At 27.7% G+C, this 22210-nt stretch overlaps 1 protein-coding gene across 10 annotated transcripts in view; it reads left to right on the plus strand.

Moving 5' to 3' along the window:
- LOC148236981 (carboxypeptidase D) overlaps positions 1–22210 on the plus strand; it is a 56860-nt gene that overhangs the window by 23838 nt on the left and 10812 nt on the right. For 3 of the 10 annotated variants that reach the window (XR_015809229.1, XR_015809226.1, XM_088183768.1), the window contains exons 1-2: positions 7027–7165; positions 20762–20891. Coding sequence is in view for 4 of the 10 variants with exons in the window: in XM_088183768.1 (XP_088039894.1) it covers positions 20771–20891 (121 nt within the window). In the remaining 6 variants the exon portion in view is untranslated. Of the gene's footprint in view, positions 1–7026; positions 7166–9750; positions 9876–13047; positions 13255–20761; positions 20892–22210 lie in introns of those variants that run through there. The other 7 variants (XR_015809228.1, XR_015809225.1, XM_088183767.1 and 4 more) reach the window with 5 other exon arrangements.

The raw sequence follows: 22210 nt of genomic DNA on the forward strand, positions 1-22210 counted from the left end.
GAAACTCTATCAAACTTTCCAAACTTGTTCGTCATTTGAATTAAAAGCACACGCAGATTAGCCAGTGGATTTTTTTGAAAGGTTGCACGACCAGTTGAAAATTCATGAAGATGACGACTATTGACAAATCGCTGTTCAAGCCTTTTGACCTAGGAATATCTAAAACGAAAAAACTGTTCTCTATTGGTGAGAGGTTAATAAAATCTTGCATGCTGCTCTGGAAGTTTTGGGTTTTCAAGCCACTTAAAAAATAAGAGGCTGTATCGTTTTTGAACGACAGTATTCAGAGAAGAGTTATTGATATGACCATCGATATTTAATAGCAAGTTATAGAAGGCATAAATAAATCGAATAAATTTTACGATTCAATTGACGTCAGTTACCATGCTATTCTACTTTGATTTATGAGATATATCTGAAGACGATAGAGGAGAACTTCTTTGTTGCCTTGGCTTACCTAGACGGACCAATATAGTATATACAAGAGGCGCGTATGGTGAAATACATTCCCTTTCGCTCGCTCGCATGTGTAATGACGAGAGTAAGCGAAAGGGAATGTATATGTATTAGCTAAAAAGCTTTCGCGCTATTGTTTACTTTTTGTATGTTTGTCGTTTTGACAGAAAACTATATTTAGTGATTAGCAATTCTTCCTACTTCTGTAATTATATATAAATAAAGGCATACTATAATTATATATGACTTAAAATAGTTAGAAATATTATGTATATATATTTTAATTCGCTAAGTTAATATTAGTGAAATATCAGTATTTCCATTGAGTCAATACTGTACTTCTGTATTAAAAAATAGTCAGAATATCGGGATGAAGAATAATGATTTATTGCTGAAATTTCATATTTTTTTTTCATGAAACAACTATTTAGGAGAAACAACTTTATATATACGTGTTCAATTGAATTATGTAAATATAGTTGTAGGCTCGATATTATTTACAAATGTAACTTGCTAACTGTAAAAGAAAACGAGATACATTGAGATAAGATGAAAGTCATTTAAAGGAAAGTATTTTATGGTATTGAATTTCCTTATGCGATTCACACTCGCAGCGAAAACAACAAATATTTTTTATAAACAGTATTTAATATAAATAATAATCAAGCTAAAAAACATAAATAGCACACATAAATTATTTTGTATGAGTTAAATTTAATTATTATTTTGAAATAAATGTAAATAATATTTAATAATAAAAATAAATTTGTATCGTACAAAATTAATACTTATATAAAAGTGTATTTAAAAACGTTATAAATACGCATTTTGTTATTTGAAAAATGTTATTATTAAATTGATATATTAATTTATATTAATAGAATATGCATAAATTTGTGTGTGCCATCTATCGTCGTCGTTCGACAGTGAAAAATATTATTATAAGATAATATAATAATAAATAAAATTATTTGGGTTAACTGTTGGCATAAGTAATTTATATCGCATGTAAAGATTCGATTAACAAAAACAGCAAATATTCAAAAATGCTACATACAGATAGTCCCTCACTTCGTGCGGTACCTATTTATTGCCCTTTTTCATCTCGAAGATAAAAACGAAACTGAACTTGAAATAAATTATATTAATAGTAATAACTACCATAAAACCAAGATTAAAATCATATGTTTTATAATATACGACATAAAACAACTGTAAATACATGTAAGATAATAATGAATTGTAATATAAATTATTTTAGAATAAAATATACCTATTTCTTAAATATAAATTGTTCAATACGAGGAATGAATAGTGTGCACAATTGAATATATTCATTAATTAAAACAAGGCTTAACTTTACATACGAAGTAATAAAACTGAATATATTACAAGTTAAAACTCCATAAATTTATATATTCCATAATATCAATCAGAACGCATTTAGTGTTGCCATCATATATTCACATTCACAAATGAAATTCTCAAATTACTACAATTTTCCATGTCGCCGGCCAACAACAAATCCAAAATTGTCGCCATAAAAATAAACCGTCATGCGGTTTACACTTCAGCGAAAGTTTTACGGTTAGTTGCTATTGTTATTTTTCGTCAATTTTTGGACCGAAGAGAAGCGATTTTTGTGATGCTTTTTACGCTTTTTTTGAATAAATAAAATTTGAGAAGAAAAAAACATTTCTTGGAAGTCGAGAATTCACGTCAAAAGCAATAAAATCATCTCTCCATAGTGGGAATGCTTGGTTACGTTGACCCCACCGCCGTGTGACGTCAGATGAAGTTTAACTAAAATCAGGGTCTACATTTTCGCGACCCACACCCGGCGCGGGACTTCGGCCTCAGACTCGAGGGGGCGTCTCACACCACGATACCTTGTTTCGAAACGGGGCTTTTGTTCAAAGGCTAAATGTCAAACGGTGGGGTGGCTGCGATGTTGCCAGCGTAGGAAACTATGTCCCGATTTGTTAGGCTTTCGTAAATTAATATGATATCTATTCGTCAAAAATATATATGAGGAATTATTGAGATTTTGCAATCCAATTAGATTCGTAGTAGAATTTTAATGCGCCACTTCTAATCATAAAATCGGTCACTTTTCACGAATGCGCCGTAGTATGGTCATCCCTGATTTGTATATTAGTGAAGCATGATTTGCAACGGTCATGAATTATTTTCTGAAAAAAAGTCTGTTCTAAGAAGTTATTATTTTGTCTCAGTGCTGATCTAAAAACTATACTTTTTATAATTAAAAAAATAGCATTACTAATAGTTAACATGAAAAATAAATTCATAAGAAAAATGCTAATAATAAGGATGCAAATTTTAATAATTTACAAAAATAAATAATAGCTACCAGTAATTCTGTTTAGTAACGGACTGTTTACAATAAGAAACGCGATTGATATTTGTTTGTTTCTTACTGTTGTTCCACCCACTTAATTATTGTTAGACAATTGTCTGTATTCTGGCTTTTAGGAAGTTAATGTACATATGTTATGTATGTACATACATAGTACATACATATGCTAGACATTTTAATTAAATAAGGTGTAGCGTAGAAAGCAAATTAAAAATTAATTGCAAGCAATTCACTATAAAGTTAACCGTTTAAATGTTACTGTTTTATGACGACGCTCTAATATAATATATAATAAAGTAAACATCGCATTAAAATATGCTTTTTTCAGAGACTTGCTAATAAGTTATGCAATCAAGCCACGCAGTGAAAAAAATGTAGTATATTATCTTACTTTTCTTATTTCAAAGCTACGCCAAGAGAAACTAATTAATTGAAATTTATTTTATGTTAGTATTTGTGTTTATTAAATTATATGTCATTACCGTAGTTGGTATAGTGTATTTAGCAATTTTAATGCTTCCTATTTTCTCTGATGTGATGGTTAAATATGAATGTGAAAATATCATGAGTCGAGAAATATAAATTAGTTTTTTTAAAAATATAAATAGTAATTAAATTATGTGAAACAAAAATATAAAGTAAAATGACAGTCGTAAGCCCAATGCGTTACTACGGGGTAATTCTATACCAAATAAGTAATTACTACCTGACCGACATCTATATAATTAATTATTATGTGTAATATAATTTATGTGAATCTGTTTTTTTAATTGTTTTTAGTTTATGGTATATTATATAAATATAGCAAGATATTTTTATTATATGCATTTTGCTTTCATTTTATGTTTTTAACTTATATACACATTAGAATACTATATCAGAATCTACTGAATAATTATTAGCTTTAAAAATGAAAAAATAAAAAGCATGGCAACTAAATATAATAGTATTGCAAAATAACTTTTGTTTTAAGAAAATGTTTATAAAAATTAATTCCACTTAATAAATGCTATATATAAATTATTATTCATGAAGCAGAGTTTAAGTTGAAAATGTTTAATAAACTTTTAGAGTAAAACATTAAAATATCTATAAAATTACTTAGTATTTCTATTATTTTTATTACTATAGAGATATAAAAACTCTATTGCTGTATTTTTTTATTGTAAAGCTAAATGTGACACATTGCCATATGTATTATTTTGTTAATATTAAACTTAAAATTGAATTATAATGTATTGATGAAAATCTGATTTGTAAGTAAGTGTATCAAAAATTTATATTTAAGCGAGAAAACGACTTTTGTAGTGGTTTTTTTACAAAAACATTTATAATAATATTATTAATCTATAATTTTATTATAAATCTTTTATTTTATACACTGAGCTTAAGACCAATGTTTTATATAGCATATTAATTCATAAAAATATATTAATATTTAATAATTTGTCAAAACAAAAGTTTTTTACCTAATAAAATATCGCAGATATAATCTTATAGAAAATATCAATTAGGCAGTAGATTTTTTAAACCACTGCTATAAAAGCAAAAATATTTTTTTATAAAAATTGAGTTTTTATGCAATTTTTAGCAAAAAACTATCAAAAATTAAATTGAAAAATATTGAAAAAAATTAAATTGTACTAGTTTTTTTCAAAAATTATAACGACCATATTTGAAAAAAATGAAACCTTGCAACAAGAAATTAATTACAATAATAATTTATATATGTAATTATTGTAACATTATTGTAACAATAAGTTTTTTGTAGTGATAAAACATTTTTCATATTTTGCCAGTGTTGATGATGATAAAAAACATTATAGCCAAAAATATATAATAAAAATAATGTTTTTTTTACTTGACGACCGATTACATGCTATATCGCAATACATGCCAATGAAACCACTGAAGAAACTGAACAGCGACGCGCTGACTATCGATTACGCACTACTGCAAAACACGAAGACTAAAAATATTGTATATAGCCACGTATTGAAATACATTTGTAATAACAGGACGAATAAAATTAATATTATGAAATCTAATTAATCATTAAATGTGGCTAAACATATTTTTGATTATTGTATATTTTGTTGAAGCAAAAATATTTCACTTAATATGAAACAAATAAACGATATCTTATTTTTCGTATAAATAATAAAAATTAATACTTTTAATCAAAAATCATTGAAAATGAATACTTTTAAAGAAGAGTACAATATATAGCTTTAAATACTTACATTCGATCAAAATCTATCATAATTAATCATAAAAATGTATTTTTTGAATTTTTAATATTTTGTCAAGTAAAATGCTTTATTAAAAATATTAAAAATATATTGAAAAATTTAGAAACAAAACCATTTGAAACAAAAAAGGGGAACTAAAGTGTATTACTACCAGTGATGTTAAAAGTTCATTCAGTTAAAATGTATCAAGCAATTGATTAACAATTTTACTGCACATTATCAGAAAAACTATATTTGCTCATAAACGAATGATATCGTACGCGTAGTTTCACATGTGATGTTATATCCTTTGCAAAGTACTACACTACTTAAAATTAAATAAACCAGATTATCGAAACAGCGTAGTCCGTTCAGTCTTGGCTAGTTGCCCAGAAGCCGCTGGTTCGAGCCACAGCAGCAGACTTGAATTTTTATTTATAAGAAAATGATATTTTTAAAGAAAGCTGACCTCAGATGCAAAAGTGAGACATATTGATTATAAATTATATACACTTAATAATATATAATTAATTTTATATACATATGTCTAGTATTTTAATACTTGTAGATATGTCTGACCTAGTTGGTACTGATTTAGCCCCTTGTAATTCATTAGACTCATGCCTGTCAGGTTACAGCGAAAGAAAAACGAAGAAAGAATAAAATTCAAAACAAACTTAGCCCAATGAAAGCACAAATACTATAATTAATATTAATACTTGCATTAGGTATAGGTTGCTTAAACTAGATTTAGGTTTGAACAGCAAAAACACGATTCGCAACTGGAAAATTACGTTTCATAGACATGTTAAAGCACCATATAAACTCACTAGCGCCTATTAGTTAAATTATATTTTCGCTAGTAGCAATACATATCTACTGGTGAAAATGTATTTGGACCTCACTAGTGATAATATAACGTTACTAAAAATACATATTAACTGTAACATTTATACATTGCATGTAGAAATATAGTAGAAATTTACATCTACCGGTGAAAATGTATTTGCATATGATTTGACTGACACGCCAGTGAAAATATAACTTGTAATACAAATTCGCTGTAACATTAAAGCTTAAAAAAAACATATTTTGTATGAAATTCTGAGGATTTTTACAATTATTATTTAAAATTAATAATTAAAATATAAAGACTAACACTTTATCATTATCTATCAAATAGATCATATACATGTTTTTGAATATTAAATACTAGCTTCGCCCGTGATAGATTCAAACTCATTATATGTTCATTATATTTAATTGTAATTCATTCTGTTGCTATAAATGTATTTAAATACCTGACAATATATAATTTTTTCGTCCATTGTCTTCACGTAATGCAGTAGCACGTAATAAATCGGCAGCACATCGCTGTTCAGTTTCTTCAGCCGTTTCATCGGCACGTATTGCAGTATCGTTCGCATTCAGTTAACAGCACGTTGCTCAACCTTGTAATTTGAAAATACCACAGTTGACATAGATGTGGCAGCCAGAACTGAAATTTTAAAACATAATCTAGTAATAATTATATTATTAGTGGCATATAAATTAAAGTATTAAGTTAAGGAATTTAATTTATATAGCATTACTGTAATGAAAAACAGTTTTTTTAGCGATTTTTTCTAATTAAAAAAATCATAATAATTTTGAGCTTGTAAAATATCTATACTTAATCAAAAATACCAAAATAAATAATATTTTGCTGTATACTTTCACATGCATGATCATTTTTTTGCATTTAAAAATAAATATAAACTGTAAGAAAAAAATTAAAAATACAGATGTAACGTGAATTTTCTTATTTTATTTTATGGCAAAATAAATTGTGCTTTTTTATTATGAAAATATATATTCTAGTTGTTAGTGTAAAAATCACACACATAAATTAGATAGTTTATTTATATTTTACAGGAGTAAAAATTTATTCACCTGGCATCACCGTTCGTATCGTCTTCCCAATTCTCGGTTCTCGCTCATGTCAGTTGGGCTCCGACCGCGATGCTAGGCGGTCGTGTATGTTAACGTTATATACCGTTACTACCGATAGTTAACGGTGCTTTTCTCAAGAGACATAAGGAAGAAAGGATTTAATCAATCGGTGAGTTAAAACAAAATTACTATATATAATAATTAGCACACATTTTTTTAAAAAGAATAAAAATTAAATATATATATGTATCTCAGAGATATAGATATTGTACTTCACATCGTATATTGTTACATCTCATACATAAAATATGTTTTTATTTATGAATAATGCATAACGTATGAATTAACTGTGAACTTGAACTCGATCACGTGCGAATTGCGTTAACGTAAAATTAACAATGGAAAATATATACATTGATATAATGGATATTTAATGGTATTAACATTATTAGTTTTTTCAATAAAATATATTGGGAACATAGCATGATGAGTAACGGCTCAACGTCCGGACTTTACTGTTACAAAAGTGTTACATTTTAACTGGGATCACACACAATGATCAGGTTTTGGATATAATCACCGGTTTCTAAACTGTCACGACACACGCTCGTCACGTATGCTGCATTTTTGTATCATTTGTTTCTAAATATAATTTAAATATAATACACACGATAAGGTGTAACGTATATGATTGATATTAAATTCGCCATATGGTTAATATAAACCAGATATCTGGGTTTTCTCATTTTTTGCATTGCATTAATTATATAATATGGTAACGTTTCAACAACAACAAAAAAACACTACGATATATTATAGTGGCACACAAAGGATTATTTTATCCGAAGCTCTTTAATGGGTCTTAATCGCCAAATTCATTGTTTTATTTTTCTCTGATTTTTTCAGCCATTGTGTCTGTTCAAAGTATGACTGTACTGTATTATTTGTGTTAAATTTGCATGAAGTTGAAAGTAAATTTTTAAACAAATATGCATTAGTCCTTACATGTATGAGTGTATATTCGCATAACTCTGTGAGTACCATATTCGTTAAACTCGCTAATGAGTCATGTGAAAAATGAAAGTTTTAAAAGGAAATTGTGACCACTATCATTAACATGATGTGATTAATCAATATGTTATATGCAAAAAAATATGATAAAATTATACTATGACCTCTATATTCCATGGAAGTATGATTTTTTGTTACATCCAATTTGCTCGAGGAACTGATCATTATAATTTTAATTTTATTTAATATGACCCTTTTTAATTCGATAGAATGAAGCGTTTATATTCAAAGTAATTAAACAAATGATTGGCTGTGTTTTATTGTAAATTTATTTATCATACATAAAACAAATCAAGCCTATTTTTTAAATATAAAAGATATAAAAAAATGTGGACCAAAAAAGTTATTTAATTTTTAAATAGTAAAGTGACTTTTGGCCCAAGCTGTATATTTGTCAGGTTTGTCATTGTACAATATCGGAGCAATTTAGAAAATTTTGCGTCAATAATACGTATTTATGACTAATAAAAAAAATAAGAAAATCATTAAAATTGTATTTAATAAGATAACTTTCAAAACTACTAAGTAAATAAATTTGTATAATTTTTTAAATTAAAAAAAAAATATTACAAATTGCTAACGATATTTTAACCTTAAAAATTCTTATCATATTTTTTTGATAGAATAAGATCAATGGAACATAAAACAAGCGTGAACATTAAAACACATGTCGTTATTATATATATGACCCCCACATAAAAGTGCAGATATTCTTTAGTTAATAGAAATATGCCTAATATATATTTTTATTTAATTAATATTATATAAAACCTTTTTGACCTCGTTACTTGTTTTAAATATTTTTGCAAACGGATTTATATTTATTTTATTTTATTTTTGAAATAGCCGCCATTGCGAAATAATATGGCAAACATACATAAAAGTGATTTAACCATTTGAGCGGTATCGCCGTACATGTACGGCGGTCGATCTTTCACTGATTTGAGGTACCCCAGGAAGCTATATATGAATTTACATATGTATATAACTGAAAAAATAATAATTAAAAAAAATTGTGATTATAAAATATTTCTTAAATTTGATTTACTGTAAATGATTTTCAAATTAACAAATGTATTTAAATTATACACAAATAAACATACATATAATTTATATTAGTTCAGTTTCTATTAGATAACACTTTCGACCCAATTATTTTTTTCTCTAAGATTTTTTAACGGAGTTACGATTTTTTGATTCACAAAATAATCGCAACTTTGATTTCATGTAGATTTAAATAAAAAGCTTTATTAAAATTTTATTATAACTCATTTTTGACAAACAGTCACTAAACATGTTTACCTTGGAATAAGCAACAATACACATAAATCATTCCAACAAACAATTTATTAATTTATATGTTAATATATACAAGATAAGTTTTTACTTCACTTATTTTTAAAGATGTACAAGTCATTTTATGCGTCACAAAAAATTTAAATCAATTTTTTGCACAATTAGTGCTACAATAATTGAGTCCATTCTAAGAACCCTATAGAATGTTAAGCACGTAAAGATTATTCTTTACACTTTTTATTAAAGGTAATTATTTTTTTAATAATTATTACTACATTGACGGTCAAGGTCAAGCGTTTTTCACTAAGAGCACTGATAACAATGAGCACAAAGTCTCTCGGGTAAGTCACGTAGCTATCGTTCCATTTCTAGCAAATGGGTCAATGTCATTGGGACCATCCTTGGACATGCACCTGGCCAGGTGAGCCCATGAAAGTGTTAGTACGTCGAGTACAGAGCGATGTACAGTTAGTCGCTTTCGCTTGAATCGACTGTACAGGAGCTGATTCAAGGTTAGTGTGTCAGGCGAGCAGATACACCATAGGGCTCATATGTAGTACTATATGTTGTAAGCTCTGGCAAACAAAGCCCAATAAAGCCACACTTGCTGTATGACGTCATAAGCATACATTAACTGTACTTATTAGAGTATTTGTTATAGTTAAATACACGAAAATTGTGTAAGGCGTTAAATTGTTTTATAAAACAAAGCTTTCTATTATGTCTATATGTTCGCGATTTAAGTCTATATTATTTTTTATTAATATATTGTATATAGCTATTCGTCACAAATTACCTTAAAAAATTACTATAGATAATATGAAAAAAATAACTACAGCAATTGAATACATATGTCTGTACATACATAACCATGATAACAAAAGTGATAATTTTTATACAGAACATTATATTTGTTTCTAATACTCAACTTGAATGAATTAAATATGTAATTATATTTTATATACATATTTTATTAAAATCAATCACAAAAATGTATATAAAAAATATTTTTTACAATAGTTGCTCATTTTAAAATTGCAGGTTCTTTCCAATATTTTGACGATACCAAAAAACATGATATTGAATAGTCATTATATAATTTTACTATGGATTTTACCTTTTTGTAGTTTTGTCGAGTGTATTTATAACAATATAGTAATTTTATGATAATAAAAATAAGCCATTTTCTCTGATAAAACGAGCACGAATAATCTATTTAAATATATTTTTTTTAATAATAATTCTGGTGTTTGGTATAATATTTCGCTGCGGAAAAAACATGGAGTACTTAAAGCGATTTTCGTGACTTGCAGTGTACTTTAGGCCAATAACTAAAAGCGTAGGGTCCGTATTCAGTTTACAAAGAACTATCACATCAGATTGATTCTACGCAATTAGAAAGGATTTTATTGTCTGTTAGTAATAAAGTCATTTCCAGAGGCTTTGTGGTTTTGGAAAGTTTAAGAACGAATTAGGTTTATTGGTTTTATTGATATGATATGATAATTTAAAAGCTATGAAGGCTTAGGTTTTTTATACTCGACCACTATAATCTCGTAAATAATTATATATCACATTTGATGTAAATAAACTCAGTTGTGGTCATTTAATTTAAATAGTATTTTTAGACATACACTTTCAAATGGAATAAGAAAATGAATAGCTTGTTTAAGATCTCAAAATGTATTAGTTAGCTGTTCATACTGTATCATATTTAGTTATGTAAATTTCTTAAGCACGATTCCTTAATATTATTTTGGCCTAATTGCATCTGTGTCAGTAGTGCAAAAGCACTGTATTTTTTTATTGAAACCACCACGCATTATCTGAGTAACCATTAGTTGATCTTAAAATTCAGAGTACATAGGTAGTACTTAATGAACACATATGCGACGTTTAGCATCAATAACGTATATATCCGTGATCAGAAAAAAATCATATTTTCTGTTTTAAATAATATATTAAATATATTCTTGAATATTTGTAACAAAATAAAATGTATATTGTCATACAATAACATAAGTATCTTCACAAAAATCTCTTTTAGTTATGTTTATTGAGTAGTGTTATCGAATCTGATATAACGTTAATAACGTTATTTAAATGGCAAGAATACAGGTTATTCAAGTCGCTGCTTTGATGGTTTAACATCATTAATACAACGCGTGTGGTACTATTAATAGCTTTATGGAACGTGAGAAGCTTCAAAAATTGGTATATCACAAAATCTGATATCCGCTATTATTGGTCATCGATATCCGACAAACGCGCGCTCGCATTTATATATAATTAACTGTTATTCGAACTTGGTCTAGTTTTCAAATTCTACTTTCCGCGCTTGTTTGACGTTTGATTCTCAAAGGTCGGGGCTATTGATGGTTCGGTTTCACACAAAGGCTGATAGGACCGGTTCCTGGTTGTGTTTAAAATTCAAAAGTTGTTTCCTGCGAAGAAAACTCTTAACCGGTTGGTTAAAATTTAACTGACTTAAAATATTCGTGTCAATTGGTGGTTTATGGAGTAAAAGCTCCAATATAGAAAGAAATGTACTTACATATATATACAAACAAAGAATTACTATTTATATTTTTTGTATTTATTGTCTTTATTAAGAGAAGTTAACTCAACAAATGTTTTATTAAAATCAAGTGTTAGATTGTAAAGAGTCTCGTGGCCCTAATCACCATTTTTAATTATCGAGTAACTGAGTAGTGGGCGTATGGGAGAACACGAGGTGTGTTGAATTTGCCTTTTAAATGTTGTTCGCTCTTTATATACTTTCAAAATATAAATACAAAATAATTTCTAATTTTTTTAAGTCATTTAACAAAATAACTTTTTACCTGGAAAAGATGATCGATTTAAATGGTTAATTAGTTTCTTAACGTCTACCATATTATAACGGATTTTAACAAAACTTATAAGCTACACAAACTATGAATCCAAAAACATTTTTTATTTAAATATAGTCTATTTAAAATTAAAAATAACGTACATAGGAATATGGTCACCAAAAAATATTTTACCATAAAAAATTGTAACAGTGTATTTTTTTTGCATATATACTCTTTAGGACCTTGCTTAAAACACATGTTTAATATAAATGTCTTACTAATAACTTTTATTTATTTTTAATTAATTATAAATTACATGCATATAATCTGTTGTATATAACGGTGACAAATATTTATCGTAAAAAAACTACTTTTAATCTGGTGTGTCACAATACTTACTAGTAAATGTTGATCGTTACTCTTTTATAACGCATTAGGCTAGCACCTGGCATGTTATAGCAAAAGAATTTTTAAAAAAATACACAGGAAATATAGACCCAAAAAACTTTCCCTTCAGTTTGGCGAATCACAATACTTGTCATTGATGATTGATAACCATTAATAACGCATTGGGCTAACGACTGTTTTGATATAATGTAAAATTTCAAATTAAAAATAACGTACATGAGATATGGTCACAAAAAAAATGTATGTGAAATAAAAGTACTCGTAATCAATAATTATTTACATATTTTTTTAATAGTAAAATATATTGTATTAATAAAAGCATTAATAAATAATATTATTAAAATTAAATTTGAGCTTACTGTAAAATATTTGCATACAATTTATCAAGTTATTAAAATCTTAGCCAAAGTGTAAAAATCAATTTAAATTTTTCGCTTATGGCAACACTGTTAGAAATGTCACTTTTTCTGCTCCAATCATCGCCATTTGGTGCAAGTACTTGTTTTAATAGTATTTGCACATGATATTTACAATGAAAATTGTACAATTTGCAAAAATTTGCAATTTGCTAAACGACGCTTCGGCGGTTGAAATTGTCAAAAATATCAGTCATTTAAGCATTCCCTACAACATAAAAAATTGTAGTAATGTACGTTTTTTTTTGCATTGATACTCTTTAGGACCTTGCTTAAAACACATGTATAATATAAAAACGCCATCAGTTAAAAACTATAAAATCCACTATTTTCAAAAATAAAGACTATTTTATCTTAATGACCTTTTAGTGCTAGAAATTACTTTTATTTATTTTTCATAAGTAATAATTTACACACATATTTTAATATAACCTGTTGTATATTATAGTGACATCTATCTATAGTATATAATTATTAAAAAAATGTCAGGTGTGTCACAATACTTACTAGTAAGTGTTGATTGTTATCCCTTTATAACGCCTGTCATGTGATAATCATAAAAATGAAGCACACAAAAAAATATTATAAAAATGTTGACAGTATAAACAAAATTTTGCATTGTTACTCTTTAGGACTGTTCAAAACAAAGACTCATAACTTTTATTAGCATCCATAACCTTCCACATTAAATAAACGTGTATAAACTTAATGACATATATTTTGAATCTTATATATAATTGTTCTAAGCCGCTTCCGCTTCCGGACGCGCATAACTTAAAATGAAACATTCCCCGTTCAATTATCTACTCTGTAAATCGTATCGCTTTGTATGAACGGTGTGTAACAATACACGTAAACAAAGGAAATATATTTAATTAAAATAATAAATAATAATAAAAATAAAAATTGAATTTGCTCCGACTGATTTTCGAGCCGCCGGCAATGCGTTCTGTTGTTTCGACCAATCAAAAATAAGCATTCAAATATTCAAATAGCGTCGACCAATGAAAAATAAGCATTCAAATTCAAATAGATAGTACCGTGACAACACTTTTAAATAATTATTATTTAATAATAAAATTTTGCTACGCGACAATAATTTTCATTAATTCGTCATTTGACTGAATAAAAATTAAATATATACATAATGTGTTGAGGATTAGAAGAATACATTGATTAAACTAGATAAACAATCATAAAATAATCTTCGTAATGAAATTTTCAAATTTTGAATTCCCGGCGACGGGCTCCGAGGCCTAAAAGTGAGTTTTTGCTTTTATAAATAATCGGATTGCAAATTAACTAGGTGTGTTATATAACTATGAAAATTAAATATATACATAATGTGTTTAGGATAAGAAGAATACATTGATTAAATTAGATAAACAATCATAAAACAATCTTTGTAATGAAATCTTCAAATTTTGAAATCCCGTCGCCGGGCTCCGAGGCCGAAAAGTGAGTTTTTATAATAATATCACATAAACATTATCATTGCTTTCCGATTTTATACACATATACGTTAGATTTTAAGAATTTTAAATTAACCAGTTATGTTTTAAACATGAACGTGTAATATATCCTTAGTATGTGAGGATTGAAAGTTAATGTCGATCAAATCGGCGCTGTCGGACAGCTTATAAATGTGTAGTTTCTTGGATGTTATCTAATAAACGACATTTTACAATGATTATAAATATGTGATTGCATACCTGGAATAATCGATAGCCAAAATATCTAAGAGTGGGTTATTTTTAATTCCGATGTGGCAAAATATATACAATTTTTGTTCTGTGCCATCATTCCTCTTTCTGAATAGCCAAATTTAAGATATTCAGTTACATCAAACTTATGTAGTATGTTCTTTATAAAAAGATAATACTTGCTGACAGTGACTTCAACACGAGAAGATTAACTCTTTGTTTATATATACCAATTCTACATTGTAGCCATATAGGTCATCAAATTGTTCCATCATTGCTTCTGAAAAATAATTAAAAAACAATAAGACTCCTATCAAGAGTAAACATTGAACACATTATTACTACTAATATAATCCATAAATTAAATTTAAACGACAACCAAAGAACACAATTGATGGATGTACTGTAGAGGATTAAACACGTAGATTGGCATCTTTTCATCTTCTACAAAATTGTCACAATATGTCATATATTTTTTATTATTACTAGCATTGTAATATGTTTAATTAACTTCGGTATGTATACCTTTAATTGCCAAATCACCGCTGTTTGTCTTTTAATATTAGATCCTGGAAAGTCAATAGTAATTTTGTTAGAATAACCGTGTTATATTATTCATTTATAACTAAACACTTACTGGCACACCCGCAATTTATAGTTTTGTCTATAATTTCAAATGCTGCATCACTTGAATCATCTTCAATTGTCACTTTGTAACAAAAATCCCGCGATTATAACATATTTCTTGCCAGATCTGACAGAAGAACTGTCAAAGCAAATTTGGGAAGTCCCGCGCTTGAGAACGAACTAAATTGATTTTAACGAGCGAAATTGATTTTAACGAGCGAAATTTATTTTAACGATTTAAATTGTATAAAATTTATTAAAATATGTATAAAAATCATCAAATACAAAAAAAAATGTTTTTTAAAATATTTTTTTAGTTTATAGATTTAAAATATAATATAAATAATGTGGATATGTATTAGCTTCTCTATACAGAAAAAATATGTACCTAAATTTTGGCGAACGTTGGCAATTTAAAGTTTTAGTTTTTAGAGAATTTTTAAAACTTTGCTTTAAAAAGTATTTTAAACAAAAAGGGGCAAAGTTTCAAAATAAGTACTATTCATTACCAACCAACTACTAAGCGCACAGTATTGCAAAAATCCATCTTACTGACGCCTTTGAAACTAAACTACACAAAAATGTATAACACTAATTTAAATATTTTTTAAATTAAAAGTTTCAGAATAAAATTTCAATATTTATTCAAAATATTTTTTTAAACATTAAAAATATTTTTTATTTTATTATGGATTTTAAATATTAATCATTTATTATAGATTTTAAATATCATTAGTTCATTATTAATTTTAAATATAGTGAAAACTTTTTACACTCATTAATTATTAAAATATATAATGCTGCGCAGAAAAACATTTACTTTAAAAAAGATGTAAATCAAAATATTTTTTAATCAAAAAAGACAAAGGTTTCAAAATTATTAATATTTTTAAAACGCACTTTTGGTCTAAAGTAGCAGATTAGGTGCTTGATATCTTTAGTTTATTGTTTCTTTCTCATTAGTAAATGTAATTAAAAACTGACTTTTATATTTACACATAAAACATAGAAATATTTTTTTTAAATTATAAAGTAACTTATGATGTCACCAAAAAACTTTTTTTTTACGAAAATTTAAATTTATGATATAATTGTGTTATGCAGCGTTAAAACTGGCACTCAAACACATAAAATACCCTAAAACACAATCAATGACTTATAATCACTCACATTGCACTAACTATATATGATCGATTGTGTTGTAGCGTTAGTAAGGTGTAACAAAATATTTTTTCATATCAGTAATATTTTTGAGCGGATGTGTAACCGATGCTATTTATTATTATTATTATTTATTAAACTGTAAACCTACTTTTAAATGATACAAAATGTTACGTTTTAATATTATTTTTTATGTTGAAAACATTTTGATATTTTTTGTTTTAATAATATTTAGTAAAGTTACAAACCTATTTTTAAAAATATTACAACGAAATCTCTTTGTAACGAATACCGAAATAACAAAATTCCCAGTATAACGAATCTTTAATTTGTCCCCGAAAAACTTGCATACAAAATGTTTTCATTATAACGAAGACTGATCTCAGTATAACGAAATATTTTGATCCGAATTTAAGAATGACGTTGCAACTTTACACAATATTTCTCCAAATTCAGTTCGTTCTTGACGTGGTGTGTGACAGATGTGTTCCAAAGCGACATTACAGGTGTTTCGCTGACCCTCAAACTTTTTTTATAAAACATTTTTTTCACAAATTTTATTGTTTCATACGGTATCCTTAAAAATGGGCAAAAAACTGTCAACCTTATAAGAGGTTATTTCGATGTTGTAGTAATGTGATAATTAAAAATAAAATATATCATCTTCCTTACGTTCAATATAACGAATTTTCAGTATACCAAAATTTATTCATTGGTTCCGTGAGCTTCGCTGTATTGAAATTTCATAGTACAATTTTTAATTTATTATTATCTAGCCAAGTTTTAAACCTATTCATAAATGATATACAATATTTAGATTTATCATTAAATATCTAAGTTTCAATATAACGATAAAATCTAACGTTGTAAATCTAATAAATAATATAAAATGTTTTCTTCTGGAAATATTTAGTCAAGTTGTAAACCTATTTTCAAATGAATTGAAAATGTAAAGTACTTTTTTATAGATTGAACTATTTTGTCTATCATTGAAAATCCTAAATAGTAATGTCCAATTTGAACCATTAAATTTTAAAAAATGTTTAAAAAAATCAGAACGAAGCAAAAATTATATTTAAAACCCAAAAAGTTGAGGGTCCGGTATTCGCACACTCGCTAGCTATCGGTACCTCACGATAGTGAGGTACCGACAGCTAGTTTAGCTTAATTGGCGCAATATCTAGTGATCATCTCCATCATATTACTCTTTGTCTGGAGCAGCTTTTGCATAGAACGTTACTCTTTAAGATAAATTAAAATCTATACTATATCACAAGTCATCCAGTTCTTAAACGAGCTTGCCAAACACAATGATGTTTTCGGCGATAGTCATGAGGTGCTTGTAAAAAATATGTTTGATGGTGGTCATATATTTTAGGTGTGTACCATAACTGTTACTTTTAAATATTTAATTGTAAAATTATTGTTTGTATAATGGCCCTCTTGACGCATTAGAGAAACTTGTCAAGTGATGATGGTCAGATTTAAAAAAAAAACATTACGCGACGAATGTATTTTATAAATTTATTTTAATTAAACAACTATTTTTATTTTTATTTAACGACGAGTAAAATTGTATGTATGTACTTTTTCTGAAGAACCGCCTTCTGATATATGTATGTTAATAAATAATTTTCTAATGCTATTTCCAGACTTATATGTTTAGTTACATGCGAAAATAATAATAACACATGTTAGCTCTATCTTCTGTTTATATATACGCAATTATTTTAAGAATGGATTCTCCAAATTTCAAGTGTTATTTTAAGTTAATTGTGTTTATTAAATTAAAAATGTTTCGCCATCAATTCGCATGTATGACGCAATACTATTTTAGCGATTTTTTCAAGGTTTGTTGATATATTTATATATTGATGTGGATATTGTATTTCCAAAACATGTTTTTAAAGCTATTAATATATTATTTAACCTCACGAATAACGTATAATTTTATATGCACACATTAAAATTCGATTACCAGCAAAATATATTAAAACGTCGCATCCATTGGGCTGTCATTTTCAGAGACGGTCCAAAATTTATGCTCTTGATTAATTGGCGATTATAAAAGACAATGGAACATTGCTAAATCTGTTTACAAGGATACAGTGGATGAGTCGCAAAATCTTCTAAATTAAATATTACACAAAAAACTAACTTGCAATATAAATAAAAAATATATTATTTTACGATGCAAATTTTATATTTTCATAGTACATCTTGTTATGAACTGTGTAGATACTATGTTGATATAAAATTATTATACGCATAATTAAGCATTTATTATAATATAAATGGATTTTTTATTGACGTGTCAGATACGCATCTTTGGAAAATGTAAGCGAAACTTGCACAATTAAAGTTATAAATAATAATATTATAATTGTGCAAGATTATTGGATGACCTTATATTAAAACCCATTACTGTGCGAGATTCAATGAAGATTGTTATTGCAATTAGACGCAAATCTAACAACATATACAAATTGAATATAAAATAAAAAATATATTATACAACATAATGTTAATAAACAGATTAGAGGGTTTTCCCAATTCAATACATTAATAATCGAATAAGTAATGATGCTTCAAGCTATTGATATATATTTGTTGTTTTGTTCATAAATTATTATGTATAATTAAAACAACATTACGTTTCATATCAGGCCATTTATCAGTGGAATAAGTCAGACACTTAAGACATGGGTTTAAATCCCATATGTTCCCTTTGTGTTTTTCATCGTGTCTGAGAGATCTGAATTAATGATTATTATACAATTATAATTCCGCTCAATCATCAGTGATAAGGGTTTTTTAGCTTTTCATTATCTCACGTATATATTATATATTGTGATAAATAATTATGTCGTGCATAGTAAGCAGGACCGCCGAGAGCGAACCCGAACACATACACGACGTCTGCGATAAATCTTCCAAGATGCTCGGCTTTGATATGAGGAGCGCCTTTCACTTTGACGATCCGTCAGTTATTCGCGTCCTCTATGACACCTTAGTTCATAGGATCTTGAAGCATTTCTTCAAATTACTGAAGCGTGCTGTCGAAAATCCAGCTATTCTCGAGGAATTCCAGTTTAGCGTTACAGAACGTCTTCGAGAATCACGATCGCGTCCTCTTTTGATAGCTGTTGGGGCTAGGACGTCCGCTATTGCCGACTCGCCTATGGCTATGGCCATCCGGCTCCTTAATACGCTAGCATTGCACATTGACCTGTTTAATGTCAACTACAAGGAGCTGGTCCGGCTCGTGTCATTTAATTTTGATATTTTATGATTTTTTTTGTTTGATTCTAATTTTACATATATGTATGCATGGCCGAAAAAAAGTGTGTTATGGCCGTGCGTGGTTTTTTCTGTGTGAAAATTACCTGAAGGCTCTTCGGCTGTCACGGCGTGTGGTCGTGCGTCAGCAAGGATTCTGAGGATGTAAACTCTGATAATAAAGCATTTCTATAGTTCGAGGCGTTTAATTCCATCGAGAGACGGTGGTCCTTCGAGAAGAAAAGACGGCCATCTCCAAAGGGGAGAGGTCGCAACAATATGTATTATTTTTTTGTTTATTATTTTAATTATATATATATATATATATATATATATATATATATATATATATTTTGTGCATTAAAATAATACAATTATTCTTTTTTACCATCGTGACACATTGGGGTAACCTGTTAGCTTACGATTATCTTAATTCAATTTAAATAAATAATTAAATAAAACTCCGCCAATGATTTGCGGATTTGAAGAAAGGCTGGTTATGTTTATTACATTATATATTATTGGGATAAATAAATACTTTACAATCAAAACGAAAATCACATCTAAGGGTTATTTTTCATTCATATTATATACTTTTAGGTCAATCGATTTATTATAAGAAAACGTTATTAATAATAATTAATCAGATTTATTTACGAAGCTGTCGTGCTGGTATAGAAATAAAAAAATATCTATGATGTTCGTAGTTTTCTTATATAATATTAAGGTGCGTCTGCTCCAAACTATTGCAATAAAAAAACTCATCTTGTACCAGATTGTTGGTTACGATGTTTCGGCGATATAGTTACAGTACGAAAAGATTTGTTGGCTCTGCTGATACACTTTTCCCCACGATCGCAAAATTTTATTCGAAACAAATAGGTTTTTGATGACATGGCCTGCGGTTTTTCAATATAATAATGTGTTTTTACCCCACTTTTATAATGAATATATATTTTCTCATTTTCAGGGACCGAAAATGGCTTCGTTCAGGATATCGTGGGCGTCGTTAATCGCCTTATCTGTGGCGATCTTGCAAACCGGAGCTCAGCGCTACTCCCAGCCCAACCCGACCGAGGAGATATCCAGAATCGGATCCGGTAAGTGAAATCTCTTGCCGGCCAATTAACCACAAATCATACTAATTGTCTTCGCCATTAAACGGCGTTGCCCTTTATGAGTTAACTTTTCACCAACTGTCTGAATAACTTGATTAGTGTAATAAACGAGATTTCTACAAAAGCGCCTAGTGAAAGTGGTGAAAACTAATACATTAGATACCTATCCACTGTCACTGGTTGTTGCTCCTTGATATGAAATACTGTTGTTTTTTAATTCGATTTTCACATAGCAATCGATACTACAAGCGATGGGAAAGTTCGTTCGTGCGAATCTTTCCACTCGGCTTGGCGCCAGCTCTTTCTCTCTTTCATGGAAACGGGTAGCTCCAATGACATTAATTAGCCAAAGATGGGGTGAATTATATGTCACTCATGTTGTTTATACACTGATATATTACGTTAATAGAATAAAAGCAAATTTCATTTGTTTATTAATAATGAACCTTTTTATGAATTTGATGATTTTTTTTAGTTGTTATTATTTAAAATCTATAGATCGTTTTATGTTGAATGACTTGGGCTTAGACAAGGTCGGTTCTAGCTAAGTTGTTCTCCTCTATATATTATCAATCCATTACATATAAAACATAAGCTTACATTCATTAGAATATAATTATTAAATACCACTTCACCTGCAATTAACTACGTAGAGGTTGTTTGTCGTATTATAATTTGTCGTATTATAAAATGTCGTATTATAAAATTCAATACATTTATGCATTTAAGAAAATGTAATGTGAAATTAAAAAAACTGTTTAATTAATTTAGGTAGTATGTATTTACCAATTCAATTACCAGTAATCCATTTAAATTTTCCCCATTGAAATATATTATTGGCATTTTAATACATTAAATGGGGAAAAACTGATTTGATATACGAGTAATTTTGGTTACAAATTCCGTCACGGAATGAATTAAACTCGCAAGCCAAGACAGCACTGTACAACGTATTTTAATTTTGTTAATAAATGTGTTTTTAAATTTGCTTTCACTAAAAATTCAATGAAAATTTGAGCCCTAATCAGCGCGTGGAAAAGGTCATTTATTGTATTTAACACATAATTGTAAAATTCTACGACTACATAAAAAAACACTTTATTGGTTATCATAATTTATATAGCAATTGTTTTTAAATACGCCCAATTTCAATTATTCGTAAAAAAAAATATATTATGATTTTACTTTTATAAGAAATTATTTGCATTACAATTTTATTAATATAATATCAGTATAAGGGTCGCAATGGCAGCAAGCACAATTTACCCGATTTGTATTTTCAGAGTTCTAAATACATTCTC

The sequence above is a fragment of the Plectrocnemia conspersa genome, unplaced genomic scaffold (assembly GCF_051122295.1).
Source record: "Plectrocnemia conspersa isolate PC_06_02 unplaced genomic scaffold, ASM5112229v1 ptg000003l, whole genome shotgun sequence".
NCBI classification, from domain to species: Eukaryota; Metazoa; Arthropoda; class Insecta; order Trichoptera; family Polycentropodidae; genus Plectrocnemia; species Plectrocnemia conspersa.